The sequence below is a fragment of the Lupinus angustifolius genome, chromosome LG16, assembly GCF_001865875.1.
Source record: "Lupinus angustifolius cultivar Tanjil chromosome LG16, LupAngTanjil_v1.0, whole genome shotgun sequence".
NCBI classification, from domain to species: Eukaryota; Viridiplantae; Streptophyta; class Magnoliopsida; order Fabales; family Fabaceae; genus Lupinus; species Lupinus angustifolius.
In genome coordinates this window covers 8,280,883-8,307,247 of record NC_032024.1, presented here as the reverse complement: position 1 = coordinate 8,307,247, position 26,365 = coordinate 8,280,883, and the positions used below count along the sequence as shown (strand labels likewise).

The following is a 26,365-nucleotide window of genomic DNA, read 5'->3' as shown; positions in this document are numbered from 1 at the left end:
CAATGACAACCTTGAATAATGGTCATCCATTGAACTTTTCTTTGGGTTCTTCATAGTCTTTGATGTGTATACAACAACAACTATTTTGCAATGACAAAATGGATGAGGAAATATTTTATCTACGAAGCTCACATCGTCGTAACATGGTTTAGAGGTGCACTACGAGATGACATCACCATAGTTTTCATGTCATATGCAAGAGGATAACAAAATTAGGTTGTTAGGGTTTATGCTATAAGAAATTGGGGGCAATTTTGCATTTTGTCGACCCTGAATGTTTTAAGGAAGAAGATGGAGCAAAACGATGGCGTTTTCCTTCTTAATTTTTTTCGAAATTATTTTGTGCAAAGCGACGTTGTTTTGCTTAATGTATTAAAAAATCATTTAAAACGATGTCGTTTAAAAAAAAGTAAAAAATATTTCTAAAAATAATATTTAAAAATTTTAAAAATTAAACATAATTTATTTAAAAAAAATTATTTTAACAAAAGCGACGTTGTTTTGTAAAGGAAAAAATAAAAATAAAAACAATTTGGGTTGATAACATGGCAAGTTCTATATGTAAGGCCATCAACTATAGTCACATCACTATTTAACGTGTCATGCTAGCAACTCTGTTACAGTTAACGGTACCTAGATGATAGTTGGGGACTAAAATGTCACTTAAAATTTGTTAGAGACTAAATTGATACCCACAAAAAAGATGAGGACAAAAATGGGTGATTACTCTTTAATAAATGAATAAAAATCTCATGCTCAAAAAAGCATTAATTAACCCAAGACAAGCTTTAATTTAATGCGAGTAATTAATTGGTTTCTATTACTCTCATACTTTATTTAATAACATACAAATATCTCAATGTGAAACAAAGTATTAATTATTCTACATTGGCTATCATACCCGAGATAAGCTTTCGAATAAGAATGGAGATCAGATGTCTCTAACTATATTCTAATCCAATGGAATTGTAAAATTTATAATAAAATTTTGAGTAGTGAGAAACATACATGTTAAATTTTATTAGGTGTCAAAATTTTATCAGAATGAGACATAATTATGTACAAACTTTTGGGACAGACGAGCTAGGTTAACTGAATGGAAATCATATGTTCCAAAATTATGTCTCCAACCATGTCTAGTACAATGATATTTAGACATTTATTACAAAAAGTTGAGTAGTAGGAAATAAAATTAAAATTATATGTGAATTTTTTAATATATATCAATTCTATTGGATATGACATGATTTCGGAACACGTAATCTTCATTCCTATACAACTACTATGCGTCTGGGCTAAAATACCATGGCCTCCTAGCACATGAGAGAGCAAGGTTCTTAACTCATGTGGTCATGGTTCTCAAAACTCCCAACATCTTGATATTGTAGATAATTATAGGCAAATATCATCAAGTTATCACAATTGTAGCTGTTATATAATTTCAATAATAACCACAAGTCCTTAACAATTGAGTCACCCAAAACAAAGATCTACACACCTACTCTAATGTCTTATAACTATGCTTAAGAATAAAAGAACTTTTTATCACATTGGTAAGAAGAGCACCCATAATATGAAAGTATTTCTAGAAACTCTAATGGATAATATGTACTACCTATTATTTTAAATTATGGTGATGGTTGCAGTTATGTTATGTTTATCATGATTTTATAAAATCATGAAAAATGTGACTAATGTGGGTGCAATTGCGATCATAATGTCATTGTGGAGACTCTTGAAACTGAAATTGTTCTTTAATCTTCAGAAGATGGATCTTCTAGTATAGGTTGTGAAGTGCTTGAACATGTTGTGGGATGTACCTGAAAAGATTATCTGACGATCAAGTCAATATGTGGAAGATATCTAGAATATCATAGTGTAATATCAAGATATAAAGTGAAATAATGATATAAGTAAATAAGTGAATAATGTAAGTAAACTTCCTTACGGGGATAACCCCTATTTATAATGGAGAAGTGAGAGAAATATTATTTTATAGATGTTGTTGGTCTAGCCTACTAAATGGTCTATCGGGTCTGTCCTAGACAAGAGAAAGTTAATTTTCCAATATTAGGTGACTTTGGCAGATTCATATTCTTTGGACAATTAACTTGTGTTCATATTAGTATGTGTTGTCATGCCATTAGTCCATTTTGTCTCCTATTGAGAGGTACAGCATGGCGTAAGTAGCATGCAGACATTGTAGTGGTAAAATATGAGAAATGGTCTCGTAATACCTTGTCGTTTCTACCTGATCAATATATGTTGGCTCGGACTGCTCGATTGGAGCGTGAGGTGCCTAGACCATGCTTATTTTACCCGACCATACCGATATAGTCGATATTTGCCGCCTCTACTCAATTATGATGTATACTCTAGAATATGAATAATATGACTACAGTTGTGAAATATAATTTAAAAATAATAGTACCAAATACTTCTCAAGATCATTGTTCTCTTCGAACCCATCACATCAACTATTCTATTGGCAGATATATAATGCCTATTTCGATAGAAAAATATCATTTTTTTTCTCGTTGCTAAATGGCTGACTAGAGAGCTCTTGGAAAAGAGGTCCAAAATATAATGGACCAAGTCTATTCAAGTGGATTGGATTCCAAACCCATTTGCCACAGCCGCATCAATAGGATGAGAGAGTTTTTCCATGCGTAAAACAAAGAGATAGCATGGGGAGAAAAGATCGCATTGCCTTACTCCTCTTTCACCATTCCACAATAAATTGATAGATGATGAAGTGATACAATACCCAATAAGATGAGTCATAGACTTAAGAATCCAATACCCTTCAGAGTATTAACCACAAAGTCCACATTTAACCTATCATAAACTTTTTTCCAAATCAATTTTGAGAGACACTAAAGCTTTTTCACTTTTCATCTTTCTTATAGAGTGAATGACTTATTATGGGCAATAATAATGTCACAATCATGGCGATTAGGAAAAAAAACTAGGATGAGTAGGACTAACCACATAATCTATAATCTTTCTTATCATAAACATTGTAAAGACTAATACTTAATTGAAGAAGACATATCAACTTTAGTAATATGAGTATATTTTACCTCTTTTACCTTGTTTGGGTTCTCTAGAAAGCAAATTGCCATGGTAATCCGAGAGTGATGGAAAGTAACGTGATTAACAAAACTCTATATTATCCTGAACATAAAAAAATGGTCTTGAAATAATCAAAAGCAATTGTCTCTACGTGAACAAAAGTGATACATAACTGGATAATAAGATCAAGCATATAATATAATATAATATAAACTATTCCAACATATTCGTATTTAATATCGTCAAGCATATAATATAATAAGATCAAACATTTATCTTCGTGTCTTAAGTTATGGTCATCTTTGTTTTATGGAGTAAAAACAACCGATTAGCATAATTGTGTTAAGCTTTTCTACAATCTCCTTCTTAATACCAATACTTCAAGATAATCATCTTTCATCTTGTTGCATAACTTTCTCTTCATACCTCTTAGCTTAAAAAAACATGTTTTGTGGTTGTTGTTGACAGGGAGAATCAAACAAAGTAATAGCATTCCGTCAACTAAGGGATAACAATTTGATTTTTCATTCTACACTATTTACATAATTCACCGGAGAAACCTTGACCTTTTTGTTGTTAATTTCAACATTTCCAAAAAGGTTTTATAATAATTATCCAAATACATATTAACCTACTCATAAGGGTAAGTTTGTATTCATAGTTCATACATTTATAAAATTCAACAATTCTTGTGCATCAATAAATGTTTGTTCATCAATTCTTCATACAGATTTGTACTTTTTGGATGGGCTAAAATGTTTCTTTTGGAAACACATTAGAAAAGCAAATGCAAAAATAAAATAAAATAGGGTGGTGCTGTTAAGAGGAAAACATGTGAAAAAGAAACATCCCATGTAAAAAACCAATGGGTACTAAAGGAGTTTGTAGACTTATAACTTAATGTGTCTGCACCTAATCATAAGTCACATCTTTAAAAGGTTTTGTTATCTTAAATATAGTCGTTTTATAGCATCTGAATACTTAAAAAAAACATGAGACTAAGATCATCATAGACTCATAATGGAGAGACTAAATACTTAAAATTAATAAGAGAGAATGATGATTAAATTATGAAACCAATAAAGCCCACACACTTAGTATATAACTAAAATCATTAAGTACTCAATTTCAGTGCCAGAAAAACTGAGAGAGATTATACACACTTCAAATAATCTCTCTCCAAAAAGTAATCATAATGCCAACCAGATAACACACTTATATGGATAAAGATGTACTTTTCTAAGTATATCCTCAAGTCTATCTCAAACCAATTATAATAAAACAAAAATAGAAAAAAATTATAAATATTTAATTTTTTAATTGATATCACAGAATACGGGACAAGTTTGTGGACAATAAATTCTTGTCTCACTTATACATACATACAAAACAATATAGTTAAGCACAAGTTTATCAACAAAAGAAAGTAAAGCATAACTTTTATTTAAAATAGTACCGGATTTACTTAATACTTTTCTTACAAGTTATATTAACATAAACCCGACGTTATAGTTATATTAGTAATTTAAAGTATGTTGTGAACAGCCTATATATTATTTTTTCGCTACCCACAAAGAATGATTAAGGTTGTAAGCAACTTCTTTTTTAGTTTACGTGTTGTATAAGCAACTTGGATTCTATAAGACGATGATGTGAATTCAAATATAAAAAAAATTATTTCTTTAAAAAGGACCACATAACTCTTCATTTCTGTATACAAACAGAAATCAATTTCGTCATAGACGGTTCAAATATGATGTATATTAACACTTCTCTTCTCTAACAAAAATAAAAATAAGTGTTCACTAAAAATGATCTCATGAAATTGTAGTTTTATATATGTAGATTATGTTGGTTCTCCTTGTAAATATATCATAATATCATATAAAGGAAATTAAGTTGCTTATCGATTACTAATAAAATTTATTGAACTCCAAGTTAATTAAAACTTAGTTACTACTCAATATATCTATCTAGAAATCAAAATCAAGGAGATATAAATAGTAGCTTGAATCGGCATCAAACAAATAAGAACAATAACTTCCATTAAAAGAACCAAAGATAACAAATATAACATTTCAATTTTCCTTTGCTACTGCTGTAATGTACTTTCCACATTTCTACATACATTCACAAATGGAAATGAATTAACAAAAAAATCAGTAAACAGAAAAAGTTTCTGTTAGAACAATTATTGCATCAAATCATTTACAAATACCAACCTTGCATGCAATAAAAGGCTGGTAAAAGAATTTGGCATGAAAATATTACATGAAATCGAATCAAAATGTACAAGTTTCTTTTCCTTTGTCATGTCAACAAATTAAGTCCTCTTTACACCATCGACCATGAGGTCACAGGTTAAAATCTTAGAAACATACTCTTTGCTTGCAGGGTAAAGCTATGCACATCTACCTTCTCTATATCCCACTGAGTGGGAGCCTCATGCACTGGGCCGCCGTTTACACCATCACAAGTGATTGGACACACTCAACACTTCCAGCTATAGCTTGGTGCTTTCCATTCTGCTTGGCTTGGTGCTGAGACCAATAACCATGTGCAGCCAAAACTCTGTCTAAGAGCTCTTGAGGTACTTGCTCTCCTCTCCTTTGTTGAGGAGAGATTCTTGCAGTGTGCACCAATGTTTTCCATTTATCCTGTTCACACCAATAAATCTATGTCATGTTCCAAGAACCAAACCAACCTTAAATATCAATTGAATCCATGCAAATGTACCAATATTCTTTCTTAAGTATTTATAATCTAACTAAGAGAGGGACATCTTCATCTTAAGAAAATAAGCATAATGCTAAGGACAATTTTTATGATATCACCCCAAACCAAAACCATTAGATTGAAACTACAAATAGAAATTAAATTTGGGCTAAGTAAAACTAATCATATCATCCTAGGTAGTATCAATTGATAATCATGGCAGAACCAAACAAGATTCATGAAGAAAGCAAAAATAATCATAAGGGCCAAATCCAAATTAATCGGTAAGGGACTAAAATATCTTATATGATCTTCCGAGTAATTAACTATGTAAAGTGACCCCTCAAGTTAAAGAGCACTTTGTTCCAAGAAAAGATAGGAAAGAAATAATGTACCTTCAAATCTACATAAGTCCTATGGTCTGCATTCTCAAAAGCTCGCAACTTAACATCACGCCACCTGCATGGTGCAAACAATTATCAGCAAGAGAGTTTTGCTGTCAATATACAGCTAAAGCTGGTATTAATAACATCAAACCTTCCAGTTCCAAGTTCCTCAACCGCGTGAACAAGTGCTTCTACCTCGGTGACAGAGAATGGTCTCCGGGTCCGACGCTGTGCAATCTCAGCACGCTTGGTTTTCTGATTCACGGGAACAACGGCTAATGCTTCAGGGCTAATAGGTATAGCAACTAGCGCTTTGGAATCTGGTGTTATTTTTTCGATTATAGTGTCAGTGGGGGAAGTAGTAGAATCATGGTTACTTTCAATTAGGTTGCCCGGATTTGTCAGCAAGAAGGGGTCATGCAAAGTATCAGTATTCCCTGACTCTAAGACTGGAATTTCTGAGGACCTAGAAAATTCAAATAATAATATTAGCTATATCAACATGTCAAAGCAAATATTTGATTGAATATAGAAGAATCATAATAAAGTTTCATTACATTTATTGCTTCACAATAAATTAGTCTAGGGCTGTCGGCCTATTTTTCATTTTTTCCGTTATAGATCAGCCATGCTGCTATGATGATGAAAAGAAACTATGTTATCAAGTTTGGCTAACCTGGTAGGTTGGGATGTTTCACATTGAGAAGAAGGATCACCAACACAAACAGCAGCAGGAGCTAGTAGAGAACTCGGCTCCAACATGAAACTGAGAGTATCCAAATTTTCTTTGCAAGATATACCAGTCTGCACAAGTGTTCTGTTATCATCATCAACTTTTTGTCCCTGAAGAAGAACACCAACATGCACACTATCTTCAAGTATAGCCATCACCTCCTCCATGATTTTTCTCTAATTTTTTTGTAAAAATAGACAAAGCAAAGGTTAGGCGCCAGATATGGGGTCAAGTTACAACTACGATACTATTGTTAAAGAAAAATTAAAGATATGTCTACATTTGGCTATCTATACCTTCAGCATACCAACGGTTGCAGTTTCCGGAACCTCGATATAAAGATCTGGTATCCTTAATGACTTAATGCTAAATTTCACTGTTCATAAGGTACAGAAAAGCACATAATTAATATTATGTAATGAACAATCAAGATAAGCAAAATGAATGAACAGACAATTAGTTACCATGAGAATCCTTAGGTACATGCAGTTTTGTAGATGAGCTCGGGTTGTGTCCGTTAATTCCTTTCTCAGGTGAATTAGACACACTCTCACTGCTGAATCCTCCATCAGAAGTTACCTGTGAAACTCGGTCAAAGAACTTCCTCCTTTTAACAAGAGTGTTGTGCTGAGATGTTTCGAAACCGTGACTAGCAGTTCTCTTATGATTAAGAGGCTTTACGTCTACATCTGCAAATTCTATATTACTTTTAGTGAAAAACACAATCATGTTCACAGACATAGCATGCATCAAAAAATGAAGCAGTTGGTAGCGTATTTGTAAGTCAACTTACCAGATTTAGAAAGTTCGCACTCCTTCAACTTTGGACTAGACTTCCAGTATTTGGAAAGCAGCGGTTTCCTGATTTTTGGGTGTGCAATGTGTTGCGGAGACCTAAAAGCCTTTGACTTGGTACAGACTTCATTGCACCTTAAAAAGTTTTCGTCATCATCTCTAAAACCTAACTTCAGATCATTCCCATGCTTGGAAAATGAAGCACTTGGAAAAGATTCGCTACAATATGGAGATTTAACATTACTGTTTGAGTCAATTAGTGCGGGAGAGCCACGCAACTCCAATTGGTCCTTCAAACTAAATTTATCTGCCAAAGTTGATCTCTGAAAGCCAGAACTGCCAGCCTCCCGTTCCTGTATAAATCCATTCTTTACATTGCCATCATACGACCCCGGAAAATCTCCAGCTGCTTCTACTAATTTATTATAGTAACTATTAGAACAACGTCCAATTTTGTTCTCCCATTCAAAAGCTTCAGCCTTCACATCAGAATTGCGTCCTAGTACAGAATCAGTCTTGGCATGCGGAAGAGATTTCTGACTACTGTTTTGTGAGGCTACATCAGTCATAAAAATACTCTCCGCACAACTTCCCTGATGATTTCCTTCAGCTATTAGTGGTCTAACCGCATCTTGTTTATCTCGCTGATTAACAAGATGGTTTCCTTCAGATGCATTGCTAGAAGCAGAACTTTCACTCTCCTCCAGTAACTTGCCAGCTAAAGTTGCCAGTAGTTCGAAGGCACTAGCTTGACCATCCACAACCAATTTCTTGGAATAGCAACTCCGCTGAACAATTATCAAATTTTGAAGAGATTAGAATAGAGTTCAAAGCAAAAAACGGAAAACAACAAACAAATGCCATAATTCAGCAAGTTCTTACTCTTGCAGATCTAGGACGTCGAGGTATAAAGGGGGCTTGAAAGCCATTGAATCCATGACCTAACCTCTTCTTCAACACCATAGCTTAAATATATAAACTCAGCAAATAACCAAAAGCATAAGTACACCAGATCCTTGTCACTGTCATAAAATTGAAGGAAGACCAAAATATCAAGTTAACTTTACATTTTTGGTAGATTTTAAAATTTTAGAAAACAATACTACACTATCATTGTAATAAGACATTTGCAACAATTTTTAAAAAACATAAATGCTTGTTTAAGCCAAATTGTTAATGGATCTTTACATAAAACTTGAATAATCTAAGGTTCAATTAACAAGGTAATTTCTTTGATTAATAATTCATTTCCTATTCCTTTGATTGCACATTTTACATCATGAAGGAAAAAGGTATTCACAATATTAATTTGGCATGGAAAATGAACAAATTAAATGTAAAAAAACAGAAACAATGAAGCAAGACATTAGAAAAACAAAATCTGCCATAAAATCCATTCAGATGTTATAGTATATTACAGTTTCAACCTCAAATAAATGCATAAGAAATGATCAAAGTAAGAATTATGACAATTACAAAAACTACCGATTTGACTTGCAATAACTGAGATCACATGAAAGCCGAATGATAACATAGATTTTGATGAATTCCATGGAACTAAAAAATTTTCTTATTCCATGATTATTCCCCAAGATTAAACAAATAAAAGAATAAGAGAGTAGTATACAAACCCGTGAGCAAAATTCAAAGCCAAAAAAGAAAAATACACACATAAAACATTAATCTTAACAACATCATCACAACTAGAAATAGAAGTTATAAGCTGCATGAAGTCGCTTTGTGCTAATAGTGCGAGATCAAAACAAAACAACCCATTTGATCTCTGAACTACAGAGTTCTAGACCAAATCAAAGACACCCCAATTCACAAGAGAGAAAAATCAAAGACACCCCAAATCAAAAGTCCATGATCAACCAAAGAAAATTGAGTTTTTTTAATTGAAAAAGAACTAAAAACAAGATGCGTATAAAAAAATAGCCTAACTTCCACGATCGGATCTCAATTTTCTGAACTTAATCTCGAAATTTTCAACAAAAAAAATTCATAAAACAGAACAAAATTGTGTACAAGTTATCACAATTCTATTCTATGCAGCTCCAAAACTCAATGAGAACTATGCAGAATTAACAAAACGATCTTCATCACCAAACTATGATGAGATCACAGGTAGAATAACATGAAGAAGAAGAAGAAACAAAAATTCGAAATTCAGAAACTTTGACATGCAACAAAAGCTCCAAGACAAACTCACCTGTTTCAAAAAACACATTCGAGTAACGATCCTAAGAAGCAGATTATGATCAAGTAACAAAGTTTTCGGAGAAACCCATGAAAATGTAGAAAGTTGGGTGAGTTTATGTCTGAAAATGCAAGAGATCTAAAGGGAATTCACAATCTTAAATCACCAAAGTTAAGAACTTTCTGTTTTTCTCTCTCTTTCAATATGGTAAAAATTTCATTTTATTTGTTCTTTCTTTTATTTGTTTTTGTGAGATGGAAGAAGAAGAGAAGAATAGAAGATAGAAGAGTTTTTGAAAAGGACAAAAACACACCAATACCAATAACAAAAACCACGCAACAGTGCCCTTAAACCCTCTATATTTTTTCTTCACCACACAACTGGACCAGCCAGTTAAAAGGGTATTATGTTACCGGCTATAGTAAGTCAACATCACCCTCACCTTCAAAAATCAAAACTTTTTTAAAGTTGGTAGAGTGGTATAAGGTCTCACTAATTCCAGATTTACAGGTAAACCAAATATACAACGATTTAATTTCTGGAAGCAGAAGTTATTGAGAAAAAACAGTCACGAATCTCGAAATGAATTAGTTCATTAGTCATAGGTGAGGAATATCCTTAATTAATAAGTAATGTTATATTATTATACAAATTAATAAGTAATGTTATATATATCACTTGTATAAATTATTCTGAAGTAAATAAAGTACCACTTTATGACACATATTAGTTTTTTTCATGGATAAGAGAATTTAGTATGTGGATATATCATTTTCCTTAATTATATAGGAAAGAACTTTCTTTACAGTTTAGACCTATCTTAAATGAGTGTGGAAATCATATTTGTTGTCTCACTTTTTATACTACTCCATGTATCATCAACTTTAATTGGTTGAAAAAATTATTTAAATTAAAATTATAATTGTTAAATATTTTTCTAACCAATCATATTTTCTAGTACATGAAATGACACAAAGTCATGAGATAGCATATTATTACAAGGATTGCTTCTGCCATTTGGAGGGTTCTCTTCGTACGAAACCTTTGTTGGGTGAAATAAAGAGATCAGAATTGGACAGAGGTTATAGTGGTCCACTTTTTATTTCCTTTTTGAATGTTTTTCTTTCCTGTGTTCATGAATTTGTGGTTGTGGCTTCTGGCTGACTTCATCTCATTTCAGTTTGATATAGTAAAAACAATTAATGAATTTTGGATATAGTCACAAACAATTATGAATTTTGGATATAGTCACAAAAACAATTATGAATTTTGGATACAGTCATGAAGTCATTTATTACTTACCATTTAATTACTAGACTTATAATGAATAAAATTAACTTAATATTGGTAAAATTCGATTCATTATTTAGCTTAGTTAAATAAAATTTGACTCAAATTAATTCTTGATAAGTGAAATTGAGTTGAGTTAAATTTAACTCAATTCAATTCATTTTCATCTCACTCACACTTTATATGTAATGAGTTTGTGGGTGAGTTTATTGTATTCAATTTGGTTATAATGATCTGCCAACTTTCCCTTTTAAGTACTCCTGATTTAATTTTCTTATGCATGTGTTTCAGTCCAAAGTTTATATGTTTATGGTCAAAATATATAATCTAACCTATGATATAATAATTAGTTATTCATAATTTCATATATCTCATCAACACAAATAAAATATTATAAGAGAAAAATGTATGCAGAAGTTTTTTATAATGTTATGATATTTTTTATTATTTATATTTAATTAATTATCATTGACTTCTAAATGTAAATAGTATAAATAAAAAATTGATAATGTATTAATTATGTATAAATTTTTATACTAATAATAGACACATATTATTATCAAATTTTTTAATTCTATAAAGAATGTTATAAATTACTCATTTTCAAAAGACTGACCCCTCCATTGCAGTTTATAGGACCTTCCTCATTATATTTAGAGAATCATACCTAGAATTGGAAAAGCAATTGGGTAGGAATCGAGTACAGTATTATTCAACACGTATTTCTTAAACGGATAATATTTATAAATGAAAATTCACTCATTCAGGTAAGACATGGGAATCAACCGTTTCTTATTTTGAAAGCAATCTTCTTAATAATCATTTCTATCCTCTTTAGTTTATTTTGTGTACTTGACAATGTAAAATCTAATTTTTATTAGAGAAAAATGTATTGACAACATATTAGTTAGTGTTGTAAAAATTGGTTCATGTCGGCTGGTTCAACCAGTAAACTGGTGAACCGGTTTCTATATAGGTACGGTACAATAATTATATCAGTCATGCAGTCATATCTGTCAAAACTAATCATATTGGTCTGTTTTCAATTGAGTCGTTTTGGTGATATCGGCTTATTTTTATTTAAAATTATTTTTTTAGTGAAATAAAAAAATATTGGTTTTTCATTGATTTTTCAATATATTATATATGTATATCTAATTTCGCCATATACGATTTAATTAGTGAATTATCGGTTGAATCACTATACTATTATATCAGTACTCTAATTGATTTAATGATTGATACGATATTAATAACAATGATAATAACTTTATATATTATCAGTGTATTATTTATCATTTATATTTAATAATCATTTAAAAAATGTAATATAAATGAGTAATAATTAGTTTTACAATCATTTATTATTTAAAAACTAGGGAAGCCTATGGAAGAAGAATGATAGTATATGTCCCAAAAAAAAATTGTTCTCATATCTCAAGCCAACCAAATTCTACTAAACATATAAAATAATTATTTTCTATTTTTATGATTTTTCTTTTTAATTATGTGACAATTTTTAATTAGATTGAAACATAAATAAGACATGAAAAATAAGACATATGATCTTCAAAATCATAACAATAGAGCTTCATAATTGTAAAAATAGAGTAATAATAATGTTGAGCTAACTCTTTCAATATTTATTTCTTATTTATTAAACAGCAGATAGGGAAAAGTAGTAGAGAGTAGTGGTCTATGTTATTTTGCTATCAAGTTGGTTCTAAAAACTTTTTCAATTATTTGAAATATGTCCTTGGAGTTATTTTGTATTTTCAAATCAATCTTTGAAGTTATATTTTCAGATCAGTCATTTAAGTTATTTATGTTTTTAAATGAGTAGCATACGTTTTTTCATTACTTTTCAAGCTTAAATTCAATTTTTTATTAGTAGAATTTCAGAAACATAACAGTGAGATTTTAAAGATCTATTTATTATTAAATTAATGATACCAAATTTCAATATTCAATTCAGAATTACGAAATTTTTGAAGAAAAACATGTTCTTAGGACAAAAATGAAAGAAAAAAAACTTTGAGGACCAACTTAGAGTGATTTTTGCCCAATAGATATAAATTATAGTTTCATAAATTGATACTTTGATGATTTCATAAAAAAACAACTAATAAAGATTTGGAAAAATACTTTTTATAAAACCAATAAAAAACAGAGTGAAGTACTTAATTCCTTACACTTTTCAATTTGGTACATTTAATCTCTTCCAACAATTAACTCAAAATCAATTGGGAATGACAAGATTTAAATCATGTTTATGACAAGGAGACAAATAATATGGACTCACTTATATGCTCCTTCTACACATGTTTGTCAAATCAGATAAAAATTACATTTGAATCATAATTATGTTTTATCACATGATAACCAAAAATAATTTAGATTTTAGCTATAATATCATAGTAAATTTTCATTTCAAAACCAACTTACAATGAAATATGACTTGAAGAACAAAGTATATAATGTTAGACTTACTTTCCAACAAATGTTGGATTGGATATTATAGTTGCAAGCTATTAAATTATTAAGTTGGATCAATACTTAATTCCTTAAGAGCATGGAGGAGAAACTGCAAAAAAACTGAGGCTTATCCGAAAATATGGTTTCATGTTCACCACGCTCTACTTAAATATATTGTGTAATAGTAGAAAGCTTATGCAAGAACTTCGTGGAAAATGGGCTTCTTTAGTTTTCTTGTCTTGGTGAGGAGGCAAGTACATCCTAAATTTGTTGTCTTTCCTTCATAGTAAAGTTGAAAAGATAAGATGTTCGGCTTTTAATAGTGAAACTCTACCTATCATTCTTCATTTTTGTTAGGCATATTCCCTTAGCCAAGATATTGACTAATAAAGTAGTGAAATCAATAATGAATCTAACAAACTCTAATCTGAATAGTAGATGTTGTTAAATTTTGTAAATGGTGAGTCTAAGTATCTAACTAATGCCTAAGTCCCATGCATTGGCTCCATTTCCATGTGAATGGGGATACATGAAGTTAGTCATGGAATTGGAAGGTAGTCAATTCTTAGTGTAGCTTTGAAGTATTGTTTTAAATCATGGATCATACCACCTAATCACATTATACCACAGTTGAGGTGTGATATCAAATTACAATAATATGTCTGCAACATAAGTGTATTTAGACTATATTAGACCATATCAAATTTAAAATTATTTTTAATCGCAAAAGTAATTTCACGGCAAGATGTAATTCGCAAACACAATAGCTAAAGAGAGGGCTTTGCTCTTCCCTCTTCTTTAACCAAGTCCAAAAAAGAAAATGTTCTTTATATCCCCTTAGCCTCAAACAAAAGGAAAATGTACTTTATATCCCCTTACCTTGTCTCCATTGGATTGAACTAAACACTGTTGATTTCCTAGTATGGTAGCACACGTAGTTATAAAAGATGTTGAGATAGACAAATCAAAGGCATGTATATTTTGGAAATATAACCTGAAAAGTAGTACCGATTATACATAAGAGAGATGATATGGGGAAATATGATGATAATGAAGATTACAATAGGTTGTATGCTTTAATGAAAAGAAGTTGCACATAAAACTCATATATAATAAATACAAATCTTTAGAGGATGTCATGATCTATGCTAATATTGCTTGGTGTAATATGTAATTTGAAAACAAGAAGAAAAATGTCCTAACTAGTTGTTGTGTTTACATATGATTTGGTTATTTTAAGTTCATTACAAATTACATACATTTTATGAAATAAAGTTTAGACGAAATGAATTTTGAGAGTTCTTCTAAATTAGGATAGTCCTCTTGTTTGTACAGCAGAAGTAATTGTTACACAACATTGATCACAAACAATCATATAAAGTGCATAGAATAAATAGAAGAGAAGAAACAAGAGAATTTGGTAACAGAGTTTGGTTAATTATGTTTACATCACTGGGAGTGCTGAATGGCTACAAAGATATTACTAGAGAATAAGGATTACAAATCCTAGCACACTCATGGACCCACATGCTCATGTGGTGTTTCTATTAGGTGCTTATATCTGGTGCACATTATAATAAGGGACTTGAGTCCAATATATAACATTGATTGCTCTACTATGTTCTAATACTAGACAATGTGGGACTAACACAATAACATATTTCAAGCATTCCCAACAATCTCCACATTGATTGAAATAGACGAATATCTCGCTCCTTTTGGAACTCTACACAAGAATCTCCACCTTAGCGAATATCCAGCTCCACATTGCTTAATGTCTAGTTCTCTTTAAAAACTCCTCCACATAAGAGTTTGCTCCCCTTTAGCATAAACCTTATGAGTATCCTTGATGATGTTACCAAGAACCTAGCTCTCCAAACTTATAGTGTAGCTTCCCGTATCGCCATCAAATGGAACATGCCGCCTAGCCACCTATTGTTAGGAAGTCTTTCGATATATTGGAACCTCTACACAAAAGTTCACCAACAATCGTCATCTTCAATACTCGGTCAAACTGAACCTTGGAGGTTTCTTGGAAAGCCTCAACCGCTACCATCCTTGTCTACTCCGATAATTCTAGTTCAAAAGAACTATCATACTCCACCATAAGGAGTATATCCACAACATACACCTTGCATTAATACTAACTAATGTATGTGTCACATCCTTGCCTCCAAGCCAATGCCCATTCACACTTCTGCATCTCTACCAATGTGTGTGTTACAACTTGCATCAAAGTCAATGTCCATGTTACATCCTCATCAAAGTCAGTCATCGCCTCTGTGCTTTTGTGGATCTGCTAACAATTAACATCCTTCATTATGACATCTCACACACGCCATTAGGATATTCTACTTCTCTTCTCAAATGAGAACATTCTCTCAACATCTTGGGAGATATTGTCAGCACATGTCTCTGGGTCAAACTCAACACATGAGTCCCTATATCCACCTTGATCTTAACCCATTACATGAACTTCTAGGGTTCTGGATCAACATATATCACACGCACCACAGTTCTGCCATGTTTTCTTCTCCATCAACTCATCTACTCTAACTTTGCCACTACCTTTGACACACATTGTCTAGTCATCACGCCTTCACCTTCTTTAGCCATTATATGACGTGTAGGTTAAGAGTCATCTACCAATTGGCTCTAATATTAAATGTTGGTGCAGTAGAAACGATCGTTGCACAACATTGGCCACAAGCTACCAAATAAAGTGCATAGAATAAATAGAAGAGAAGAAACAAGATAATTTGGTAACGTGGTTCGGCCAATTATGCCTATATCCCCTGGAGCACTGAGCGGCTACCAAGATATTATTAGAGAATAAGAATTATAAACCATATCATACTCATGTGCCCACATGCTCATGTGGTATTTCTATCTGATGCACATTATAACAAGGGACTTGAGTCCAATATATAATATTAGTTACTCTACTCTATTCTAATACTAGACAATATAAAATTAATAATATAATAACATATTTGAAGCATTTTCAATACCTCTAATTTTGTAAGTGCTTATAGTAATATTTGTACATTATCCACCAGCAAAGTTTTCACATTACAAGTATGATTTGAAGTGACATTTTTATGTAATATGAAGTGATTCCTTAATCCTTTGTTGGTTATGCTAGTTTTATTAGATATTTGTATTTAAGACATAACACATAATTAAAATATTCATATTTTTGTCAAAAGAAATTGTGTTAACGATTGATCTAAATACATTATGTAATGATTATAAAGTAGGTAAGCTAACTTTAAAATCCAAGTTTGAACATGAAGATCTATGCACTTACACTATTCGAACATTATCCACATCAATAAAAGTTAACATATAAACTATAGTAAATAATTTATTGAGAAGGTAAAAAATACTTATATTATCATTATATACATATTAAATCCTTATTTAATTACGTTAACATTCTATTATGAAAATACTTGTTTTATTTAGTACTTGCGTTAAATTGAATTGTAAAATTGTACCCAAAACAATTGAACCTTCAAAAAACAAAAGGACATTATCGTTTACCTCCATGTCATACATTTTCGTGTCGAAGTGTACTTGCAGTTATTGCAGGTTTTAGTTTTGTCACTTTATCTTATCTTTGCTTTCCTGTGAGGCTATGACTCCTTAACCACTTTCTTTTCCAATTCCTGCGGGTCCCATGCTCTTATACGTGTCAATTGTTAAATCTCTTTTGGGTCAAACCTTACGGCTTCCAACTGCTTCGGGTACTCCACGTGGGTTGTTTATTTGGATGAATATTTATTTTGTTCTATATAATTTTCTCTCTATACTGATTTTATACTGTTATTCAAATATATATTTTATTTTACTGATCAATGAAAAACACATGTTATAGGAGTGGTATAAATTTTATGATAGAAGATATGCACTCTTATAAATGTGAGTTAAGATAATCATTATTATTATAGGCATAAGAATCCTAAGAAAACTAATTTGGCTGATCGTATATATTTTTGTCAACCATTTTAAAATTTTCAATTTTGAGAAACCAAATTAATATTAAAAAATTAGGATGAAAAAGGTTTTAATCTTAATAATAATGATCTTATTTCATTTGGTACATTGCATAGTAGCAACATTTATTTGGTTAACAAATTGCTCAACTTACCAGAAATTACTAAAATAAGGAAAAGGGTTTTGGTTTGGCGAGTATTTCTTGATCTGATGTCAGACTTTAAGAAGCGTACAAGCTAGAAACACTACAAGTTTTATTTTTGTGATTATCATTTTAATTTTGTTCTCTTAACAATAGTTATACAACCACCTACGACTTGTGTTTCTAAGACTGAATAGTTTTTAGTGGTGAAAAAGTAGATACCATATTGTTTATGTATTTAAGATTTTTCTATCATACAGTATGTTTAACAACTACAAATATTTTGTTGTTGTTATAGAATAAAAACACTAACACTTATAGAAAAACTGTCAATATAATAATATGTTTTGGATAGGTTAAAATATACTTTTTTTGGTCAATTGTTAGTTGAGGAGGAACTAATTCCTTAACCATTTTACATAATTAAAAAACATTTTTCATCGGTTGATATTAACAGTAATTAGAGAAAGAAAGATTCACCACACACACCAAACAAGAGAGAACAAAGAAATTAGTATTCTTGTGATAAATTTGTCACGTGCAACCCTTAACATGAGAAGCTAGAAATAAATGAGTTTAATTGTTTGTTCAACTTTTGATCCTACGGAGATTCTAGTTTATTATTATTGAGTGTGAGTCCAGAATTAATTATTTTCCGTGATTGCTCATTTAATGCATGTGCTGAAGCTAGAATATAGATAACAATCCAAACCCAGAAAAATTTCAAAATATCTACCAAGATAATGTGATAAATATCTTTAGTTAATAGTTACTCATCAAATTAACGCGTACATTAATATATAGTTAAATAAACAAGGTCAATTTCAGTTGCTGGTTAGATGCTGAGATGTTTCGTTGGGCACTTGAGCTTGACTTGACTCTAGAATTCAGTGTCAAAGCAAGCACATCTTTTGTTGAACGGTAATAAAAAGGAAAAAATATTACTACAATATAATAACATATCTTCTTTTCTACAAATTCTTCTATTTTTTGAAGAAAAAAATTAAAATTAAAATAAATGAACACTGTTTTAGAAATATAACATATGATGCGTCAAACTTTAAGTTCACGCTAGGATTTGCAGGGATAACTTAGAAGCATATAAAATGAAATGTTGTTTTTTAAATAAAAAACTCATTAAGAAATTGAAAAATGAAAAGTTTTTATCAGCACTTTCGACTTTCTAAATTTTAATATACTATATGCATATGTGTAAGACATTTACTAAGAAGATTTTCAATATATGAAAGATATAGCAAAATTTAAAATATAAAACAACCATTGTTCCAAGCTAAAATCCTCCTAAAAATAAAGAAGTGATATGTGTGGATAGAATATCACTTTCCTATGGTTTGGAGAATTTTTAATTTTCAACATTTATATGTTGGGAATTGGTATATTTTATATTAAGTGTCAATATTTTAATTTTTTTGAATTGACTACATATATTATGGATTGCTTAAGCATTACCTTAACTAACAAAAAACATTTAATATATAAGAAGTACTAACTTTGAGATTTAGGTTGTTAGATAAAATATTCCCAGAGGCACTCGCCTTCTAGATAAACTTTACAGGGAGAAAAGTCTATTTGCATTATGATTAACCTGTGTTATCTTGGATAGGTAAAATGAAATACTTCAAATCATATCATTCTTAGGATTAGGATAAATTCATTGTATCTTAATTTAGAGTAGGAATTTGTTTATAATATTTGTGAATCAATTATTATGCTCATTAAAAAAAAGTAATTATGAATTACTTTAACAACCTAATATGATTTCTCTCAATAAAATATGTAGATATTTTTTTCAGTAGTGAACCCTCCTATAGACTGTGAAAGTGGAAATAAACTTTAATTTTTAATTAAAAAACTAAACGATCTAGACCTTTAATTTTTTTTGGTGTCACGTATTAGAATCTAGACTCAGTAGAATTCTTTAGTTCCTATCCAATAAAATATAGTTGGTGAAAGAGTTGGTTCCCTTGTACACAAAAAATAGAAGCTGGTTAGTAAAGCGATAGCTGAAAGTCCAAGAAAGGTATCAGCAGTGTGAAAATGTGTACTTTAAAATATTTAGGGTTAATTAAGTTAATATGATAGGCTCTTAGGAGATGGTAGAGAATAATCAATACTTGGTAAATTTATTTTATTAGATGCTGTGATCATGATTTGGATATGTAAACGAAACATTTGTCAATGGAACTTTTTCTGTGTGCAGAAGAATAGAATAAAGCTCAAACTATATATGCTTGAACTGTGGAAATTTTGGTATCTTCATTCAGCCATCCAAAACAACTTGGTATCTTCAACTGTGGAAATAGATGCTTGAGTTTTAGTTTATTTTATAGGTTTCTTCCTATCCTTTGATGGAAGATTAACTATCTTAAAACTAGTATGACTGTTTTTTTAAATAAATGTCATTTTCAAATATCTAACCTTAATCTTTAAGTTTATACAATATATAAGGATTAATCTTGCCTATTTATTAGACCAATGTCCAGTTCGGTTTATGTACTTTTATAACTTTATATCCAATAATACTTTTTTTGAAAAGTTCTGTCCAATACTTATACTTGCATATATGTAATATATTTATAATAGATGCAGTGTGGGATAAAACTTTAAACATTGCATTCATATTCTTTTAATGTCTCAAGAATGTTATTTTATTTATGCCTTCCTATATAATATTATAATGTACTAATGTAGTAGTGCTAAACTTTTTAGTATACACTATATAAGACTAGATAGATGTGCTCTTCTTTAAAATATTCTAAATCAAATGGTGATTATTAGAAGAGTATTCAGGTTGAGTTGTAAAGAAAAGTTTGTTTTGTAGTGTGGCAAGAGCTAGCAAGCACGTTACAAAGGTTTGTTTCTGTGATCACACAATGGGGAAATTTCAACGATGCTTAGGATTGCCAAGCCACTACTCACTGGATTGATCTATCACTAGATCTTCAACTATATACAAATATAAAATATATATACAAATATACAATATATATGGTTTGTGAAGGTGTGTCTTAAAGACATGTGTTAGTTTAAATATATCATTTCTTGTTATAATCAAACGTTTAAGTTTGTTAGATGTATTGGAATTGAATGACATTTGAAAATTAAGATAAATGTGAAAATTTTATTGATTTCAAATAGAAGGCAAAGAACCTCTATTTATACAAAAGTTACAATGCTTTGAAAATAAAATAATCAGTAACTTGGCAAACAAACTAACTGATTAATCCTAACAGAAATAACTAACTTTGTAATTTGAACACATGTCAAAAAAACACTGCTACAATTCTTATTCTTCTAGAAGGGAAAATAAGCAGAACATTACAGATCAAAAGGCCAATGAATGAGTGGAACTATGATGAAACCAAGGCTTGAAGCAGAGCATCAAAACACTAAGCACATTAGGATTCCAAGCTGTGTTGATTCAAACCGGATTCCAAGTTGTGTTGATTCAAACTGATTTGTTGCATTGTTCATCCAAAATGTGTGAGTTAATCAAGCTCCAATTATGCTGCAAAAGGCAAAGGTCAATAATTAATAACTTCATTACTCCCCCTCAAGTTGGAGAGTATATATTAATAACTCCCAGCTTGGGAAGTAACTGATGAAACAAACCAGGCTCGAGAGCCTTGGTTAATAGATCAACAACCTGATCTTTGGTGTTGATAGGCAATAGACGAAAAAGCTTATTTTGTAACCTTTCACGAACCACATGACAATCAATGTCAATGTGTTTAGTTCGTTCATGAAAAACCGAGTTGGCTGCAATGAATCTAGCCGAATCATTGTCAGAGTAGAGCAGAGCAACCTTGAGGTAAGAAGGAAGAAGATCATTCATGAGATAACTTAACCACTGAATTTCACAAGAAGCTAAAGCCAAGGCACGATATTCAGCATCGGAGGAGGATCTTGACACAATATTTTGCTTCTTACATTTCCAAGATATCAATGAATCACCAATGAACATACAATAACCAGAAGTGGATTTTCTGGTATCAGGGCATGTGGCCCAATCTGAGTCACTATAGCCTTTGATTTGAGGAACATATGTGGACGGATAAAACAAACCTTGACCAGGGGTACCCTTTATGTATCTAAGGATCTTAGTTAAAGCTTTATGGTGATTAATGGTAGGTGCTGCCATAAATTGGCTTAACTATTGTGTGGCAAAACTGAGATCAGGCCAAGTGTTGGTGAGATATAGAAGTGTCCCAACCAATTGTCTATATAGTTAAGGGTCTGAAAAAGGAGGGTTGTCTTGTTGATATAAGTGAGGGTGCTTGATCATAGGGGTAGGTACGGGTTTGGATTGAAGGAAATTAGTATCAGATAAAAGATCAAGAGCATATTTGCGTTGACATAAGGTAAGACCATGCTTAGAACGAGCAACCTCTAAGCCTAGGAAGTATTTAAGGATGCCAAGGTCTTTAATTTTGAATTGAGAATCAAGATGAGTTTTAACAGAAATAATTTCTAGGATGTCATTGCCTGCTAGTATAAGGTCATCCACATATATCAATAAAGCAGTAAATTTTGAGTTATGAGACTTAGTAAATAAGGAGTGATCATGTTGAGATTGCTTATAACCCAAAGATAACAGAGAATTAGATAATTTAGCAAACCATTGTCTACTAGCTTGCTTTAAACCATAAATAGATTTATTGAGTTTGCAAACCTGGTTTGGAACAGAGCAGAAAACTCCCTGTGGCAGAGACATGTAAACTTCCTCATTCAAGTCACCATGAAGAAAAGCGTTGTTGACATCCAGTTGGTGTAGAAACCAGTGATGGCTTGATGCAAGGGCAAGCAAAAGCCTAACAATTGTCAATTTGATAATAGGGGCAAAAGTTTCAAAATAGTCAAGGCCTTCAGTTTGGGTATAGCCCTTGGCTACAAGCCTGGCTTTGTGTCTCTGAATTGTCCCATCAGAATTGTATTTAAGTTTGTAAACTCATTTTGACCCAATAGCTCTTTTGTTGGGAGGTAAAGTGGTAAGAGTTCAAGTGTCATTTTGATTCAGGGCATTTAGTTCTTCAGTCATGGCCTCAATCCAATGACTGGATTTAATAGCTTGTTGATAAGTTTTAGGCTCAAATGTTGTAGAAATGGATAAGCAATGATGTAGGTGCTTTGTAGCTATGGATTTATAAGATAAGACAACATCTAACGGGTGCTTGATCTTGGCAGCAGAGGTCTGAGGTGATGTAGTCAAGATATTACAATGAAAGTCCTTTAAGTAAGTGGGGGGTTGACTAATTCTGTTTGACCTTCTAACAGGAATGGATAAGGGATTGGGAAGTTCTGTTGTAAGGGGTTCTGTTGTGAGGTTAAGGGAATCAGGATTTTGAGGGACAATGGTTTGATCTGTGTGCTGATGTATGGAACTTGTAGGTGAGCTAGTGGATTGTGGTATGGTGTCTAATGGTGGGCTAATATGATCATAATTAAGGAAAGTTTGAGAATCAGTAAGATCATAGTCAAGAGTTTCATGAGCAGGGGAGATGCCTTTATAGGGAAAAATGTGCTCATAGAACACAACATTTCTAGAGACATAAATCTCTCTACTAGAAAGATCAAAAAGAATAAAACCTTTGGTGCCAGTTTTGTACCCTAGGAACAATGACTTTCTAGCTCTAGGATCCAATTTGGATATGTTGTGAGCAAGGGTGGATCCATAACACATACTGCCAAAAACCTTAAGATCACACAAATTGGGTTTGTGCCCAAGCAGAACTTCCATTGGACATTGCATATTGAGAACATGGGTGGGCAGTCTGTTAATGAGGTACACAACATGCCTCACTGCATAGGACCAAAAGCACTTAGGGAGATAAGATTGAAAAAGCAAATACCTGGCAACATTAAGAATGTGCCTATGCTTTCTTTCCACAATAGAATTCTGTTGTGGAGTCTCCACACAAGAGGTTTGGTGAAGAATTCCATTTGAAGTATAGAAATCAGGAGCAGAAAATTCAATGCCATTATCAGTTCAAATTATTTTAATAGCATGATGATATTGGACAGAGGCAAATTTAACAAAATCATACATAAGTTTCTTAGTTTCACCTTTCGAGCTCATAAAAAACAACCAAGTATGTCTAGTAAAATCATCCACAATAGTCAAGAAATATTTGTGTCCATGGATAGATGATACACTAAGGGGTCCCCAAATATCCATGTGCACAAGTTCAAAAGCATGTTTGGGTTTAAAAGTTCCTTCTGGAAAGGGTAATTTGGATTGCTTGGCAAGATGGCAAAAATCACAAATCTTAGTTGCATCAAACTTAACATAAGGCATAGAATTGTGCATATGTGCAAGAATTTTAGTAGAGGGGTGGCCTAATCTAAAATGCCAAAGATCAAAGAAAGGTATAGTTTGTTCATTTAAGGAATTAACAGTATGAAAAGTGCAATCTTTAGAACTATCATAGCTTGTGAGTATGTAGAGATGATTAAAGGCCTTAGCATATCCAATCGTCTTCGAGGGAGTCATATCCTGAATCATGCAAGAAGAATGGTCAAAGATAAGCTTGCATTGCAAAGAACAAGCAAGCTTATGTATTGAGATTAAATTGAATTTAAAACTAGGCATGTAAAGCACATTGTGTAATGCAAGAGTATTAGATAACATCACAGTCCCTGAATATCTAGCAGTTATGGTAAGATTGTTGGGTAATTTAACATCTATTGGTTTAATTGATTGAAAATGAGAATATTTTGAAATGTTATTAGTGATATGATCAGTTGCCCCTGTGTCAATCAACCAAGTGTTTGTATTGAAAGATATACCTGATATTGGATGTTTGGATTCTGACTCAGGCTCTATGTCAATCTGATTTATGGTGTGCTCTGGATTAAAAGTGAGCTTACCTTGGTCAGTTGTCCCTGGATTGTTCATGATCTCTGGTTCAGTCAGGACAGGTTGTGCATCTTGATTGGTGATGTTGTTAACAAAGGCATTGTTCTGTCTCGGTTTGAACTTAAAATTTGAAGGAAATCCATGGTTGAAGTAACAAGTTTCAATGGTGTGTCTTTCCCTTCCACAAAATGTACAAACTTTGTTGTTGTTTGAGCCATTGTATCCTTTGCCAAAGTTATTGTTGCTTGATCCATTTGATGTGGAGTTGTTGCTTGAACCATTGAAATTTGTTTTTCTGTAGTTTTGCTTAGAGTTTCTGTTCTGAGTTTTCCAATTTGGTCTTGTGTTTATGTTGTTGATAAGAACCTTTGTCTCAACCGTATGGCCTTGAATTTGTCCTTCTTGTTGAGCAACCAGAGAGAAGACTTTGTTGATACCAGGAAGGGGTTCCATGAGTAAAATATGTGACTTGATTCCATTGTATTGGTCATTAAGGCCTTTCAAGAAGCATATACATATTCTGTTTCCCTAAGACCTCTAAAAGCTCTCAAGAAATTGCATTTACATTTAACATTGCAAGTACACATAGGATGTGTTCTCAAGGATTCAAGTTCTTCCCAAATGATCTTAATGTCAGTGAAATAGGCTGAGATATCTTTATCTCCTTGCCTTATAGAGTGAATTTCTTGTAGAAGATCAGAGGTCCTAAAATGGTCCCCTTTGGAGAACCTTTCTTTATGGTCCTCCCATAATTCTTGTGCGCTATCAATGTAAACAATACTTTGTGAAATATGTTGAGAAAGAGACCTAGTGATCCAGAATATTACCATACTATTACATCTTTCCCAAGCATCAAAGCTTGGATCATTCTGTTCTGGCATGGTGATAGTGCCATTAACGAATCTGAATTTATTCTTTGACATCAAGGCTCTTTTCGTGGATCTAAACCATGAAGAGTAGTTGCTTCCATCCATTGGAGGTGAAACAAGGATGAATCCTGGATTTTCTCCTGGATGGAGGTAGTATGGACTTATAGGATTTTGAGAGGGATCTGTTCCTTGTGTGGCTTGGTGCATCTCGGTGGAGTCCATGCTCTCCATTGTTTTGCAGAAAAGGAAAGGAATGTGAATCAAGAAAATCAGATAAGAAGAGGAATAGAATTGCAGCAGAGCTCTCAATATGAGAGCTCTGATACCATATTGGAATTGAATGACATTTGAAAATCAAGATAAATGTGAAAATTTTATTGATTTCCAATAGAAGGCAAAGAACCTCTATTTATACAAAAGTTACAATGCTTTGAAAATAAAATAATCAGTAACTTGGCAAACAAACTAACTGATTAATCCTAACAGAAATAACTAACTTTGTAATTTGAACACATGTCAAAAAAACACTGCTACAATTCTTATTCTTCTAGAAGGGAAAATAAACAGAACATTGCAGATCAAAAGGCCAATGAATGAGTGGAACTATGATAAAACCAAGGCTTGAAGCAGAGCATCAAAACACTAAGTACAATAGGATTCCAAGCTGTGTTGATTCAAATAGGATTCCAAGTTGTGTTGATTCAAACTGATTTGTTGCATTGTTCATCCAAAATGTGTGAGTTAATCAAGCTGCAATTATGCTGCAAAAGGCAAAGGACAATAATTAATAACTTCATTAGGATGTCTAT

At 31.9% G+C, this 26,365-nt stretch overlaps 2 protein-coding genes across 3 annotated transcripts; both read right to left on the bottom strand.

The window, feature by feature from the left end:
* On the bottom strand, positions 5,144 to 10,210 carry LOC109330102 (telomere repeat-binding protein 3-like). Of its 2 annotated transcripts, none has more exons than XM_019564130.1 (9): positions 9,917 to 10,210; positions 8,587 to 8,726; positions 7,703 to 8,492; positions 7,374 to 7,607; positions 7,206 to 7,285; positions 6,853 to 7,085; positions 6,328 to 6,642; positions 6,186 to 6,249; positions 5,144 to 5,732 (listed from the first exon to the last, which is right to left on the bottom strand). In XM_019564130.1, exons 2-9 carry the CDS (start codon positions 8,665 to 8,667, stop codon positions 5,538 to 5,540), a joined length of 1,992 nt encoding a protein of 663 aa, XP_019419675.1. In that variant the 5' UTR covers positions 8,668 to 8,726; positions 9,917 to 10,210; the 3' UTR covers positions 5,144 to 5,537. The 2 variants fall into 2 exon arrangements, with proteins under 2 accessions (XP_019419675.1, XP_019419676.1); XM_019564131.1 differs by having other exon boundaries at positions 7,374 to 7,598; positions 9,917 to 10,209.
* Positions 25,188 to 25,787, bottom strand: LOC109329284. Its single transcript, XM_019562963.1, has one exon. It carries the CDS (start codon positions 25,785 to 25,787, stop codon positions 25,188 to 25,190), a length of 600 nt encoding a protein of 199 aa, XP_019418508.1.